The sequence below is a fragment of the Cucurbita moschata genome, unplaced genomic scaffold, assembly GCF_002738365.1.
Source record: "Cucurbita moschata cultivar Rifu unplaced genomic scaffold, Cmos_1.0 Cmo_Scf00008, whole genome shotgun sequence".
Classification (NCBI taxonomy): Eukaryota; Viridiplantae; Streptophyta; class Magnoliopsida; order Cucurbitales; family Cucurbitaceae; genus Cucurbita; species Cucurbita moschata.
Genome location: NW_019268524.1, coordinates 996,364 through 1,011,180, shown reverse-complemented (window position 1 = coordinate 1,011,180; position 14,817 = coordinate 996,364). Strand labels below are relative to the sequence as shown.

At 38.0% G+C, this 14,817-nt stretch overlaps 3 protein-coding genes across 3 annotated transcripts; 2 read left to right on the top strand and 1 right to left on the bottom strand.

Moving 5' to 3' along the window:
- Positions 1 to 193: 193 nt before the first annotated feature.
- On the top strand, positions 194 to 1,596 carry LOC111445835 (protein ENHANCED PSEUDOMONAS SUSCEPTIBILTY 1-like). Its single transcript, XM_023084348.1, has one exon. It carries the CDS (start codon positions 215 to 217, stop codon positions 1,574 to 1,576), a length of 1,362 nt encoding a protein of 453 aa, XP_022940116.1. The 5' UTR covers positions 194 to 214; the 3' UTR covers positions 1,577 to 1,596.
- Positions 1,597 to 2,112: 516 nt separating this feature from the next.
- On the bottom strand, positions 2,113 to 4,489 carry LOC111446732 (probable BOI-related E3 ubiquitin-protein ligase 2). The gene is made up of 4 exons (XM_023085670.1): positions 4,288 to 4,489; positions 4,056 to 4,156; positions 3,452 to 3,768; positions 2,113 to 2,871 (listed from the first exon to the last, which is right to left on the bottom strand). Exons 1-4 carry the CDS (start codon positions 4,368 to 4,370, stop codon positions 2,344 to 2,346), a joined length of 1,029 nt encoding a protein of 342 aa, XP_022941438.1. The 5' UTR covers positions 4,371 to 4,489; the 3' UTR covers positions 2,113 to 2,343.
- Positions 4,490 to 13,996: 9,507 nt separating this feature from the next.
- LOC111446218 (heat stress transcription factor B-4-like) lies at positions 13,997 to 14,816 on the top strand (the record flags this gene model as incomplete). The annotated part of the gene is made up of 2 exons (XM_023084936.1): positions 13,997 to 14,512; positions 14,598 to 14,816. Coding segments are annotated over exons 1-2 (468 nt in total), but the record flags the coding sequence as incomplete, so codon positions are not given.
- Position 14,817: the final 1 nt, after the last annotated feature.

The window sequence follows — 14,817 nt, the reverse complement described above, 5'->3', positions numbered from 1 at the left end:
TTTTTTTTTTTTTTTTTTTTTTTTTTTTTTTTTTTTAATTTATTCGATTGAATAAATATTAAATAAAGTGAGAAGACCAGAAATGTAGGAGGGAGTGATAAACATTCTTTAGTTAAATATAAGAGGCTGAGTACTCTTATTTTTAAACCACCCAACTCAACCCAACACATCATACATATCCGGGCTGCTCATAAATCCACACTGTTCCGACGATATGATTCACTGCATCTCAGAGTGCTTCATCAAACCTCACACCATCCCTGAACAATCTAAGCATCCATATTACCTTGGCCCATGGGACCTTGCCATGCTTTCTAAGCACTATATCCAAAAGGGTCTGCTTTACGCCAAATCTCCGGCCACCGTCGACGACGGCGGCCGCTTCATGGACGATCTCTTGAAAAAGCTCAAGCGCTCACTCTCAGTTGTCCTCGTTCATTTCTTCCCACTTGCCGGACGACTCGCAACGATTTCATATGAAGATGAAGGGTCTTCCCTCGTTTATGTGGACTGCAAAAACAGCCCTGGAGTCAAATTCATCCACGCGCGTGTCGACATGTCGAGTTCTGATATTCTTTCACCCTCTGACGTGCCGTTGATTGTCGAATCGTTCTTTGACCATGACAGAGCAGTCAACCACGATGGTCATTCCAGGCCGTTGTTGTCAGTTCAGGTCACCGAATTAGTTGACGCCGTCTTCATTGGGTGTTCCGCTAACCACACCATCGTCGACGGAACATCGTACTGGCACTTCTTCAACATGTGGTCCGAAATATTTGAAGCAGAGGATGACAATATTTCAATTTCACGCCCACCGATTCTCCAGCGCTGGTTCCCGGAGGGCCATGGTCCAATTCTAAAGCTTCCATTTACGGACCCTGATCAATTTATTAGCAGATTCGAGGCGCCCCAACTCAGCAAAAAGTACTTCCATTTTTCCTCCGAATCGGTGGTTGCACTGAAAGCAAAGGCAAATACAGAGTACGAAACCGACAAAATCTCCTCCTTCCAGTCCTTATCTGCGCTGATGTGGAGATGCATAGCTCGAGTCCGTGGCCTGCCGCCGGATCAAACCATCAGTTGCATGATGACAATAAATAACCGATCAAGATTAGAGCCACCCTTATCGGAAAATTACTTCGGGAATTCGATTGAAACAATAAGAGGAGTAACGACGGTGAAGGAATTACTGGAAAACAACCTTGGATGGGCGGCGTGGAAATTGCACGAGGCTGTGGTGAACCACACGGATAATGTAGTGAGAGATGGTGTGAAGAAATGGATGGAATGTCCGTTGATATACCAAATAGCCGAAATTTTTGATCCATTGAGCGTGATGATTGGAAGTTCCCCCAGATTCAATAAGTACGGGAACGTGTTTGGAATGGGGAAGGCGTTGTGTCTTCGAAGTGGGTATGCTCATAAGTTCGATGGGACTGTAATGTGTTACCCAGGTTATGAAGGAGGAGGAAGTATAGAACTGGAGCTCTGCCTTCCGCCGGCTGTCATGAGTGCTCTCGAGGCTGATCAGGAATTCATGGATGCTGTTACAGTGTCATTTAATCCATTGCACTGAAAACTACATTCACTTTAAAATAGGCGCTCCTCTTTTTTGGTCATTTTTTTTTTTTTTTTTTTTTTTTTTAATTCCTTAATCAGAACAACGAGGTATTTTTACCTCTCAACCCCTAAATCAAAGGGACACTTCAACCATTTCACAGATTTAATCAAAGAACTTGACCTCTTAGATTATGATCATGATCCAAACAATAGGATATTGCATACTTTAGTCCATAAAACGCGATTATGATCATGATCCATATAATAGAATATTGCATACTTTAGTCCATAAAACGCGTCTAATAGAGAGAGATAGATTTAGACTATTACAGATGGTATCATCAAAGCTAGATTACCAAACCAAACGGTGCAAGGAAAGGAATAAGGATGGACCTTCTCTATAACAAACACATTTTATGTTCTTCCATTTACCATGAAGCTTTGAAAATCCTTAGTTTTATCCCTATGCTATTTTATGCTAGTATTATATCGGTTTCAAGCAGATCATTCCTCAGATTTTGATGAACAAGGGAAAAGACTACAAGAAACGAGGGAAAAGAAACCCTTCAATGTACAGATTTATTTCATTTCTCTAAATATTTGTATATTAACTATAAGTCAAAAATAGTTAATATACAAATTAATATCAAGATGTGGAGTCATAAATCGTATGACAGCCCTATGAAATGTTTACAACATAGTGAACAATTTAAAGGAAACAAAAATACATAATTATCACAAGAGAAGTATATATGAATTGAGCATCGTACACAAGGTATAACTTTACATATAAACTTCCATACCTATGAATTTTGAGGATCGACACAGAGGGCAAATTGTAAGCTTACCTTCGCACTCCTTGCACAGGCAGAGATGTTTACAAGGCAACAAAAGCATGCACACTTCATTAACCCTGCAACCCTTACAGATCATCAACTCCTTCATATCATTGCTGTTGCTGCGAAGCAGTTGAAAATCAAGTGACTGACCATTGCAGCACGATGCGGTGTCTTCAACCTCGCTATCCCCACATCCTTCCTTGCTATCCCTGCTTTGAGCATACACCTGCTGAAGATTTAACTTGAGGGCCGAGATCATGTTCTCGTTATATCTAGCCCGCTGCTGCAACGCACCAGCTTCCACTGACAGCTGCTCCATTCGGTGTTCGAGCTCCATGTTTTTCTTGTTAATACACTCCATCTCCGCTTCTTTTTCCTGTAGTTTCTGAATGATTTTTTCCTCCACAATCGAGAGAGTTTGGAGTTGATTGGCTTGGATCTTCTCCAATATGGTATGTCGCAGCTTATCACCCTATTAATAGAAAGAGACATAGAAGATGAAGGTCTATGGTTAAAATTCAGGAGTCAGGACACACACATAATTGAAACAGCTGTGAAAGAATTCTTGGTGCAACAAACATCAACAAGTAAATCATATTGAAATTTACAAGATGAACCAAGGCCACTGTGAACATTGATCACAAATAAAACTATAGAACCAACAAGGAAACGCCATATGGTGAAGGCACACACAATCTCTCATAACAGTGTGACTTCCAGAAAGTTTAAACCCAAATTCAAAAACTAACATAACCCTGATAAGACAACCTTGAAGGGTTGATCTAATGGTCAGAAGGGCAAGCTATAAACCCAGTCTCTATAAAGTCGTTGGTTCAAAATTATGGTGACTATCTATCTATCTTGAAAATTAAATATGCTAAGAACACGTCAAAATCAAATATTATAGGGTTAAGAATTATCCCATCTGATTAGTGAGGGTAAGACGATGAAAACACTCGTGATTAAGCAAAAAAGAAAACATGACAAGACGCTTGTTCGAAGCAGCTTGAAAGATAGATAGACAATTGTCAGAAAAGAATGCTAATCCGGACCTGAATTTTGAGGAACTTCTCAATATCTTCATCCTGCCGCTGTAATTCATGATCAATGTCATCGCCTATAAGAGAGACCAAAGGCGAGTCTCCTGTGGAAGCCATTCTGGTGTTGTCAAGCGATAAGCCCAGTCCTGTTGAAACAGGACGTGGTTGCAAGAAGTCAATGGATGATATTTGGGAATTGTTTTCAAAAAGATCTTGTTCCTTCAATCTTTTCTTCTTGGCTTCTAAGCCATACATCCAGTGAAAATCTGCTGCGCCATCACTGGCGTCCGTAGCAGGGGCTGTATCTGGTGCAAACCCGACTACATGAACTAGAATGACGAAAAACAACAAAATGTTAGTCCAAAAATAAATCCCATGAGGCTTGTCCCGACACTAGTAATGAGCTGAAGTGTTCAGTGAAAGAAACGAAAATGAAATCCTTAGTCTTCAAACAATCTCTAATAAGTTATTAACCCTTATAAGAACAAACTAATAAAAAACGATTACTGCTTTGAAATCCGCCCAAACCCAAATTTCCAGTAAAACTAAGAGCTGTCAGGAATCAGAAAAGTACACAATAAAAGGAAAGAAACAAAGGAAGTAAAAGCAAATTTACATGGAGGAACATAGGGAGGATGCTGGGAATGATCCTGCAAATTCAAGGGGTTGAAATAGGAAATTGGTTGAGAAGAATGACCATCGGCAGTGTACAAGTTCCTGTAATTAGAGATAGAATGAAAAATTAAAAGAAGGCAGAAAACAATCGAAGCTCTGTGAAGGAGGGGCGATCGCTAGGGTTTTAAAGAAAACAAAATTTCTGGTTTTACATTGTGGTGAATAAGAATTACCGAAACGATATAGATTGATGATGCTGTTGCTGCTGGTGCTGCGGTTGATACTGTTGTTGGTACTGACTCTGAGGTAGAGCCATGGAGTCGATGAATTACAAGAGAGAGAAAGAGGAAGGGAGGAAGAAGAAGAAGAGGAAAGATGGTAGAGAGGAAGTCGATAGCTTCTCTGACCAATACGCGACTGCTGAAAATTTTGACAAAGCTTCGTCAAATTTATTAGACGCCCCTTCAGGACTTGGTTTCTGATCCAATACACGTACCGTATTCTCACGGCTGGGCTCAATTAATCATACGGCCCAAATTTTGGATTCCTCTAATTCGGCCCAACATGAAGCCCTGCTATGGAGGAGGAAAAGCTAGGCCCAACTTTCCCAACGAGCTTTCCGACCGGGCTCCGTAGGCCGGGAGGAGGAAAAGCTCAGCTTTCCTAATGAGCTCCTTAGGCCCGGAGGAGGAACAGCTAGGCCCAACATTCCGAACGGGCTCTGTAGGCCCGAATTTTTGAAACATGAAAGTAATAATAAAAAAATAAAATGGATGAACTTTTGCGTAATGATGCCTTGGAAAGTGAATATGCATCTAAACCAAAACAAAGTAAGAACATCTCATAATCCTATCTCATTCAATTTGGTTGGGTTCAATCATCCAATCCTCCTCCCTTATTCCCTATAAAGCTGTTTTTTATTTACTTTCTGCTCCGCTGCTGCGACTTCCCCTTCTTCCACTTTGTATCTACTTTTCTTTCTTATGCGCCACTTCTTTCTTTTTCCTTGTACACTTCCCAAATACCTCACTCCAAACCATTTCATTCCACCACCTTCAAAATAAACACATATATTCTTATCTTCATTGGAAATGATGCCGCTTTTCTTTTTCACAATATTTTCCAGGTATTCTAAATTATTCACCAGCTCTCGGGTAATGAATGGCCCTACCATTCCAGGACATGTTTGGAATCGACTCATTCACCAGCTTCGCCCAACTTTATGCTTGATCTGATTGAATTGCCTAAAGGGTTTTGTTTCTGTTTCTAATATATACATTCCATTTAAAACAAAATAAGAAAAACAAAATGATTTCGATCATTTGGGGTTTCTTTTCTTGAATACCCCATCATTTGATCACAAACTCACCATTTATAGATGTAACAAACAGCCATGAATTTGCTACTAGAATTCCTTTTGTGGGTTAACATCACGGTGTAGTGCAGGAGAGAAGCATCATTAGTCCCATCTAAGCTTTCCCCACCACGATGCATGTTTGCCACCGTACTTCACTGTACTCAAACTTCATCCATACATACATCCATCCATCCATCCATCCACCCATTTTAAAGCTTCCAATATGGCTTTTTCATCAAATAATGTAAATTGTGTATTGATGTTTATCAGCTCAAACGGAAAATGATACGAACTTTTTTTTTTTTTTTTTTTTTTTAAGGGTAATTTTAAGATAACAGACTGATGTCGTGGTCTGTAAAGTGGAGAGAAGGGGATCTTTAAGCCTTTAACTAAAGGTGGAAAATACAGGAAAAAGTAGAAAAGATGATATGAGTTGAAGTTGTATGCTTTTAAGGATATCAACAAAGTGGGTTAAAATTTAGTTTGTTTTAAAGTGTATAGGTGTGAGATACACGTCCGTTGGAGTGCGAAATCTCATATTTGTTAGAGAGAGAAACGAATCATTCTTTATACATACGAGTGTGAAAACCTCTCCTTAGCAAACACATTTTAAAATCGACAATATCTTTTAGCGGTGGGCTTGAACTGTTATATATGGCATCAAATGCAGACACCTACCCGAGATAGGTGGATTGTGAGATCTCATATTGGTTGTCGAGGGGAATAAAACATTTTTTTATAAGAGTGTGGAAATTTCTCTCAAGTAAAGATGTTTTAAAACTGTGAAGCTGACGGACGAAAGCAAACGATAGATGTCTTTAGTGTTTAGGTAGCATTTTGGGCAACAGGAAACTCCTTTTGGCGCTTTAGATTAGGGAAAAGATGCATTAAAGCGTTGGAGTGGGCGAAGGAGTTGCGCAACTTTTTTGCATGCAAAGCCAAGTCCTTCATTATTATCCTCACATACAAAACTGTCCTTTCTAAAGAGAGAATCTCTTAAACAACTACCAATATGGACTCCATCTTACACTCTTTATTCTTCCATTTATTTCTATATTTTTTTTTTTCATTGGGCTTTGGAAGAGTTGTGTGAACATAGCGATATAAAGGCGACAAATAATGATGGAAAAAGAGGTGAAGAATCTATGAATATAATAAAGGGTTGTATGAAAATGGCGATATAAAGATGGCAAAACTGATTTGATGGGTATGGACTAAAGTTGATTAGTTTAGAAATAAACCCAAAACCCCATTCAAATTAACTTGTGTGTTAAATAGTAACTTAGCTTTACACGTAATTGATGGAAACTCATCTCTAATTAGATGCATCAGTTCACGTCGTAGAAACAAACAAACTTTGCTTTTATTCAACACTGCTCTTTAATTGCCACAATAATTGAACCCAACCCATGGCTTTAGTCTCTTCGGATTGCCACAATAATTGAACTCAACCCATGAGGTTGAGATTAATTAAGGGAAGATCACGAATTTATATATAAAAAAATTTTGAGAAAATAAAACTATGCAAAAATATGTGGAGTTCCGTGATTCTTAATATGGCATTAGTGTCGTGATGTTTGCATAGGAATTGACATCGGAATTGCCAAAAATTAAGGCTCCCCATGAGCATGTCAGATGTATAAACGAGCAAGAGAGTGAAAAGATAAGATAGAATTTGCAGCATAAACTAGGCAGGCTGCACTTAATTTTGAAGCTGTCATTGCTCAGTGAGTCAGACAAAAGAGGTTGCCAACACGAAGACAGAACAAACAACCTTGTTGCTTTGTCTTGTTCTTTTGATTTTTGATTCTCTGGGCTTTTACAAACAAAACAACCACACATCAGTGTTTATTATAAACCAGTAAGTACTTGTACTCTTAAGAGTATTCAATTCAAAACCACAGAAATAAGATCTTTCAAGATTCAATCATCCCACCAATATTTCAAAACCAAGAAATCAACCGTCCCCGTAAGATCCACGCGGTGCCTCCGGTGGGTCATTCCACAGCTGCGGCGGCGCCGGCGTTCAAGTGATTTGGTTGCTAAACACTTTTATGACCGAATTGATACTTGTTTAAAATTGCCCCTTCCCCGCCATGGGTGAATATTTCAAGCTCTGCAACGTCTCAGCCTTTGCCCATTCCCTCTGCCATTTTGTTAGTTAATCGTCTACTTCAAGGATGTGATTGATCCTCCCCTCACACATCTGCTTTTGTGTTTTTTCTCCTAAAATTAATTAATCCAAAATATTCCTTTGTAAATTAAAACAAACTCCCTTAGTTCACCACTCATTTCTCCTTATTTCCTCTGGACTTGTTCTTGAAAAACCCTCTACACCGCCCGGTAACCACGCCGGAGATGTCCATCGGTTCCGTCGACACCGGCTGGCCTGAGAGCACGAGCTTCACAAATAACAACTAAACGACGACCACTGCAAGCCCGTTGGATAATACCCAAACCCCAATTCTTGATCATTCCAAAAAAATCTCGTCATCGCTTCACCTTTTGCGATGGTAGTCGGTCGGGCAACGGTGGCGCGTGGTGAAATAATTTGGGTTGAAGAAATTGAATAATTGCGAGTGGTTTATACGTTATTTTTAATTCTTCATGGAGTGAGTGCGATTGAAACTTAGAATGTAATTAAATTTCGAACTGAAATGTATAGAAAAATAAGAAAATATTGATGAACTAAAGAACATGTCAGACAGGAAGAAAGACAAAAGTTGGGTAATGGTCCGCTAAATCGCTGCCAATCAGATTCAAAAGTTTGAAATAAGCATATTCCATCTTGGTTGTTGCCATTCTAATTAAGTTTTTTTTTAAAATTCAACGAATCTTACGAATGATCTGATATCCATGGCCTTCTTTCTGTGTTCGAAGGTGACAAAATGGCAGAAGAAAAGACAAGTTAGAGGTCTAAGATGGGCTTGTGAGGATATCATGATCTTCAGATCTTCTGCATTACACCCCAACAAATTGCAAATTTATCTCAACTTTTTTATTCCTAAACAAGATACCTTCTTTTATCCAATTACAAAATTAAATATCTTTTAGGTCTGGGAGCCAAAGCAGACGGTATTTGTTAACATTGGGTTTGGGCCGTTACAAATGTTAGCGAGGACGTTGGGCCCTTAAGGAGGTGGATTGTGAGATCCCACATCGAATGTAGGAACCTTATAAGGGTGTGAGAGGCTCTCCTCGGCAGGTGCGTTTTAAAATCGTGAGACTGACGATGATATGAGTCAATGAGGGTGGGCTTAGATTGTTAGGCACATTAGAGAAATAATGATGATGAAGGGACCCATATGGCATCAAAATCGTGTCACGGAATCCCTTGGATTGGGGAAGCAGCATAACCAGCCTTAGATAAATGGGACCAATCTTTTTTTGAAATGCCTTTCTTTAATCTTCATCACACTCAGTATGAAAAGAAGAGAAGAGAAGCGAAGAGAAGAGAAGGAGAGCAAAAAAGTTTTGATTTGTGATGTGCATGTGATCCAACAGCCTTTATGCTCCATCTCCATCTCCATCTCCATCATCAAGATCAGATTAGCAGATTCATTACCAATCTAAAATCAAAACCTGATGATAAGGAATAATCCAAGATTTGAATCTCATGGTAGTTTTGAATATCCTTAACTCAATTGAAATCCACATTGTGGGTGTCATGATTGCATGAATTAAAAGCAAAAGGTGGTAATAAGTGAGGATGAATGGTTGCTTAGATTGAGGTTCATAATAAACACATGAATCCCTCATAATCATCAAAATCACAGACAGATGTGGGATGTCAGAAATGGGATGTGTATAATCTAAAGTTGTTAAAAGCTATAAACTGAGGCATTGCATCTTTAATAAAGGATGAGAAAGAAAAAGTAGAGGTAATGGAGAGGAAAAACAAAGCTACTATTTCTCTGCTTTTGATGTAATTCAAAAAGTGGGGTTAAAATTCATTCTCTTTTCTTGGGTACGCAAAAAATAGAAGCCTAGTAACTCTAACAAATATTTTCATTCAAACAAACCCTTTTCCAAATTTAGATTAGGGAAAGATGTTTCTTTTTCTTACATCTTTTCAAGCCAGAAGCCTCTTTGGACTTCACCTTTAGAGATTCCAGGCTTCTTCTCCACACCCTTATAAATGGTGGTGCCCTGAATTTTTTAATACTGAATTCTTTTTTGAGTTAGATTTGATGCATGGCCAAAAGTTAAAGACGGATGAACTCACACCCAGTACAAGCGGAGGAAAAGTTAAGTGAGTTCATATGCGTTGGAACAACCAGACTTTACACGTAATTGATGGGAATTTGGCTGATAGAATGAAGAATATACCAAGGTTTTTAAGTATTATTTTTGTTGATTGGAAGTGGAAAGGAAATAAAGGCAAGGAAAACGAATATGTTTTTATAGAATTGGGACATACAGATGTCCAATCCCATAAAACACAGTGGAGAATTGGGAGAATGCTAGCTTTTGGTACATAATAGCAGCAGTAAGTCAAGCTTACATCTTTTCTTGTCCATCAATTATTATCAGAATGTCTGTTCTCTTGTGTTGGAGAATTAAGTGTATAATTAGAGCATAAACATAAGACAAAAGGGAGAGAGAAGGTTGTGTTATTATTGTGGGGATTTAGATTCTTTTCTCGGGGGTAATAAGAGCAACGTTAAATTGTGCAATTTTTTATCGCTATTCCCTGTGTGCTTTAGGCTGTCTGTTCTTGAAATCCCCACACATAAAATAATATGGTAGCGGCGGTGGTGATGTGAGAGAGAGAGAGGAAGCTGGGTACGGTGGTGGGTGGCGTTGTTTCACTTTCACTGCGTTTTTACATATTAGAATAGAATCTTCTTGCTCTTTGCCCTCTTCAAATAAATTAATTAATTGGCAGCCATGGGTGGTGGGGCTCGGTAGGATCTGTCTCAGTTGCTGACAACCTTTATCAAACCAAATTATATATTACAAATTAATTTGTTAATGTTATTAACCAAAATTAGATGGTTTAATTAATATGAGATTAGGAGAGATTAGTATGAGAGTTGAGGGGTAGTGGAGGAGAAAAGGGAAAAGAAGAAATGTTCCCAAAAGGAGTGAGGTAAGATGATAAACATGCTTAATCAAACCAAAACAACAATGCTTGAAGCATCAGACTGCCCCATACTTACTGCACTCACCTCAACAACAATACAAAAAACAAAACCCTTTCTTTTTTTTTCTTTTTTTTTACCTTTTAATTATTATTATTATTAGGAAGAGGACTGGGTTTTTCCGTGTCAGCCGCTGCAGAAGAACCAGAGAGATCAGTGCGCAGAAACAGAGTGGGAAACAAAAATATGGACAAAAACTCATTAACCTCAACGAAATTGACTTTACTAACACAAACAAGAACAAAAATGCCCAAATGGAGTGTATATTGGATAAGTCTAACATGGTTGAGAGAGTAATTACAAGTTTTTGATTCTTAATCAATTTCTCTTCTTATTCCTCTTTTTACATGAAAAAAAAAAATATATACCCATTTCTACTTATTATCTGGAATTCAACTCTACAAACCACTTTCGAACCTTTTTTAAAATTTTTTACTTTCAAAATTAACAAGAATGAAGAGACCCTCTCCAAATGTAGAGATGTGAAAACTTTTGTTTCGTCTCGGTCTCCTCTTGAGACAAATCCGAGTAAAATTCGATTAAATGGATATTAAAAAAAAAAAAATGATATGCGTGAAATAAAATATATCCGATGATATATATGTTTTCAATTTTACGTACATAATAGTTAATTAATTTTACGTGTTTTAATATTCCAACATATACAACATGGTTTCATCGATAAAGAGAAGAATGAGAATGATAATAAATAAGATAGCACTAAGCACAATGTGATAATTAATGAAGTTCAACCTATTTTTTCGAGCATTTAATTTATTTTAAAATAAGGAATGGGAGTGTTTTGGCAATTAAGAAAAGTAATAAACAAATAATATCTCACCTTCTTCCAAATTTTATTTTACAAATTTCATATTTATGTAATATTATTGTCTCCAAACTTTATATTAATAATATTATGGGTTTCCTTCTTTTTTTTTTTTTTTTTTTTTTAAGTGCGATATATTTTGTTTGTGGATTTTCCAATAATGAGAAATCGAAGTGGGCATGCATCATGAAAATAATCAGCTACAAATCTATTTACAAATAATTACTCATCATTTTCTTACCCATCCGTATGGTTTTGGACCCTACAAATATTTATTCTAAATATGTAGTTTTAAGAAATCATTACAAATGTTTTTCTTTTTTTTTTATAAAATAATTTTGATGTTATTTTTTGAGGAGTGACAGCGAGTTAGATTGCTTCAAATGTTGTATATAATTGTATCAGCCTAAGCTTACCATTTTCTCTTTTGGATATCTTCTCAAGATTTTTAAAACACGCTTGCGATTGAGAGGTTTCTACACACTTGTTAGGGGAGGTCTTCACACCCTTGTAAAGAATATTTCATTCTCCTCTACAACTAACGTAGAATCTCACAATCTACCCCCTTTCGGGGCCAGTGTCTTCTAGCACTTGTTTCTCTCTCCAATCGATGTGAAATCTCACAATCCACCCACCTTTGGCACCTAGTGTTCTCGCTGACACTCATTCCTCTTTTTAATCGATATGGGATCTCATAATCCACCTCTCACGCTGACACACCACTCGTTGTCACTCCTTTAGGACTCAGTATCCTTGCTAGCGCACCGTCTGGTGTCTGGCTCTGATACCATTTGTAACCGCCTAAGCCCACTGCTAGCGGATATTGTCTTCATCCTCAACTGATCACAATCCACCTCCTTCGGAGTCCAGCGACTTCGTTGGTACTTGTTTTTTCTTTCCAATCGACGTGAGATTTCATAATTGTAAAATTGTAATAACTAAAATTTTATTCAATGTCACAGTCATTAACATAATCAAGTATCGATAATAGACATGTTGTTATACCATAATCATAATTATCCCTAATAAACACGTAAATATATATATATAGTTTAAGTTAAAGATAAAAACAAATATAAAGTATTATTATTTCACTTTTTTACATATGCGATCCCTCAACCTATGTGTGTGATTAAAGGTACTCATTGCAAAAAAGTTTGCACACAATATTGTTGAAATCATGAGGGCCGTAGTAGTAGACACACACAAGCGTTTCCTATACATTCCCCTTTTGGCCTTTTGGAATTTCAATCCATCATCATATCACCAACAAAATTCAAAACTTTCTTTTTCGCCCAAAAGATTTTTTTTTTAAAAAAAACAAACCCCATACACTAAAAGTATAAAGAAGAGAGCGAGAGATTCTCATTTCTTGGACGACTACAAAGAAAAGGAAAGCTGTAAAAAAAAAAATAATAATAATAAAAAAGAGTTTATTTATGGAAACTTTTGAGGCCAATAATTCAACCACCTGAACTGGAAGGAGTAAACGGCAATGGGGGGAGAGAGAGAGAGAGAGAGAGAGTATTGAAGTTTGGAATATTAAGAAGAAGAAGAGAAAAGAAGGAAATAGAAGAGGAGAGGAGAGGAGAGGAAGGAAGGGCGCAGGCTTTAAGTCGCATCACGTAGTTCGATGTATGCTTTACCTTATTATATCTGTCAATGCCGCACACACACAGAGAGAGTAGTAGAAAATGATGGGGATTCGAATTTCGACACGCCTGCTCTGCCCTCTCCTGCCTTGCCTTCGGGTGCTCTTATATATTAACAACAAAAGCTAACTTACAAATCCTAAACCCCAACCATTTTCATTTTCATTTTTCATTTTCTCCTCGGGAACGCATACGAACACATCTTTTTACCATTTCACTTTTGACCTAAATGCCCTCCCCTTCCTTCCTTCTCCTTCCTTCCCTTTCCATTTCCATTTCCATTTCCATTTCATTTATGTATCTCTGTTTCAGGAACAGACAGTGTTTTAATTTGCTTAGGTGTCAGCATTTATTATGCTGCAAACCCAAACTAATAGTCCACGTAAAAACAAAACTGCATGTTTGTGTGTTCTGTGCGTAGTAGTAATAAATAATAATAATAATGGTACCAAATGAAATGCCACTGTTTCAATCTTTGGCTGCCTGCTTTGCTTTTAATTTCTATGTTCTTTTTGTAAAGTGAGTATGAAGCATTTTGATTATTGGGTATTCTATATACTATACTTACATACACTACTTTTCTGTGGATCGCTCTTTTCAGGAAATCAATTTCTTTGCTTTCAAATTCTCAATGTAAGTAATTAAGTTCCTACCAAAAGGGGCTTTCGGCTTTGCCCATATGCAACTAAAAAAGGGTTGACCCACTCCAAATTTCAAGTTTTTTTTTTTTTTTTTTTTTTTTTTTTTCCTCCTTTCTTCTCTTTTGACTGTAAAATTTTGGAGTCAGGAATTGAGGGTGATTCTTAAGTGGGTGCTGGAGGGATGAATGTCAGTAGAGAGAGAGAGAGAGAGAGAGAGAGAGATGTAGAGAGAATCAAATCAAAAGAGAGAAATAAAAAAGGAGATCAAGGAGAGATGGACATGTCACGGGTTTGTCTTGAAAGGCCCTTATTTCACAGTTCAACACAGACAGAGAGACACATATTCTCTCACACCCAAACAACCAAATTAATAAACCAAAATTGTTAATATAAAATGAAAAAACTAACTGCACGGTACCCACCACACGACACACTTCTTTTCCTTTCTTCCGCTTTGTTTTTTCCATCCTAAATCCCTCTTTTTTTTTCCTCTCCCTTTCCATTTCCACTTCCATTTCAAACTCTGCTATCTAGCCCCTCCCCTCCCCTCCCCTCCCAAAAAGACTCTTCCTTTCCCATATTATTCCAAATGGCTCTAATGCTTGATAATTGCGAAGGCGTTTTGCTCTCTCTAGACTCCCACAAAGCCATCCCAGCTCCCTTTCTCACTAAAACTTACCAGCTCGTTGACGATCCCACCACCGACCATATTGTCTCATGGGGCGAAGATGACACCACCTTCGTCGTTTGGCGCCCTCCTGAATTCGCCAGAGATCTCCTCCCCAACTATTTCAAGCACAACAACTTCTCTAGCTTTGTCCGACAGCTCAACACCTATGTAAGCTCAACCACCTTCCTCCATTTTATTTCCTCCATTTTATGTTTTTTTTTTTAACTCCTTTTTTTTTCTCTCTCTCTCTTAGGGTTTTAGAAAAATTGTGCCGGACAGATGGGAATTCGCCAACGAGTTCTTCAGAAAAGGAGAGAAACATTTGTTATGTGAGATCCATCGACGAAAAACCGCTCAGCCTCAAGTCACCGTCAACCAACACCACCAATCTTATTCCCCACTCGGTCTCAACGCTGGCTTCTACCATTACCCCGCTCGAGTCAGCATCTCACCGTCCGACTCCGACGACAACC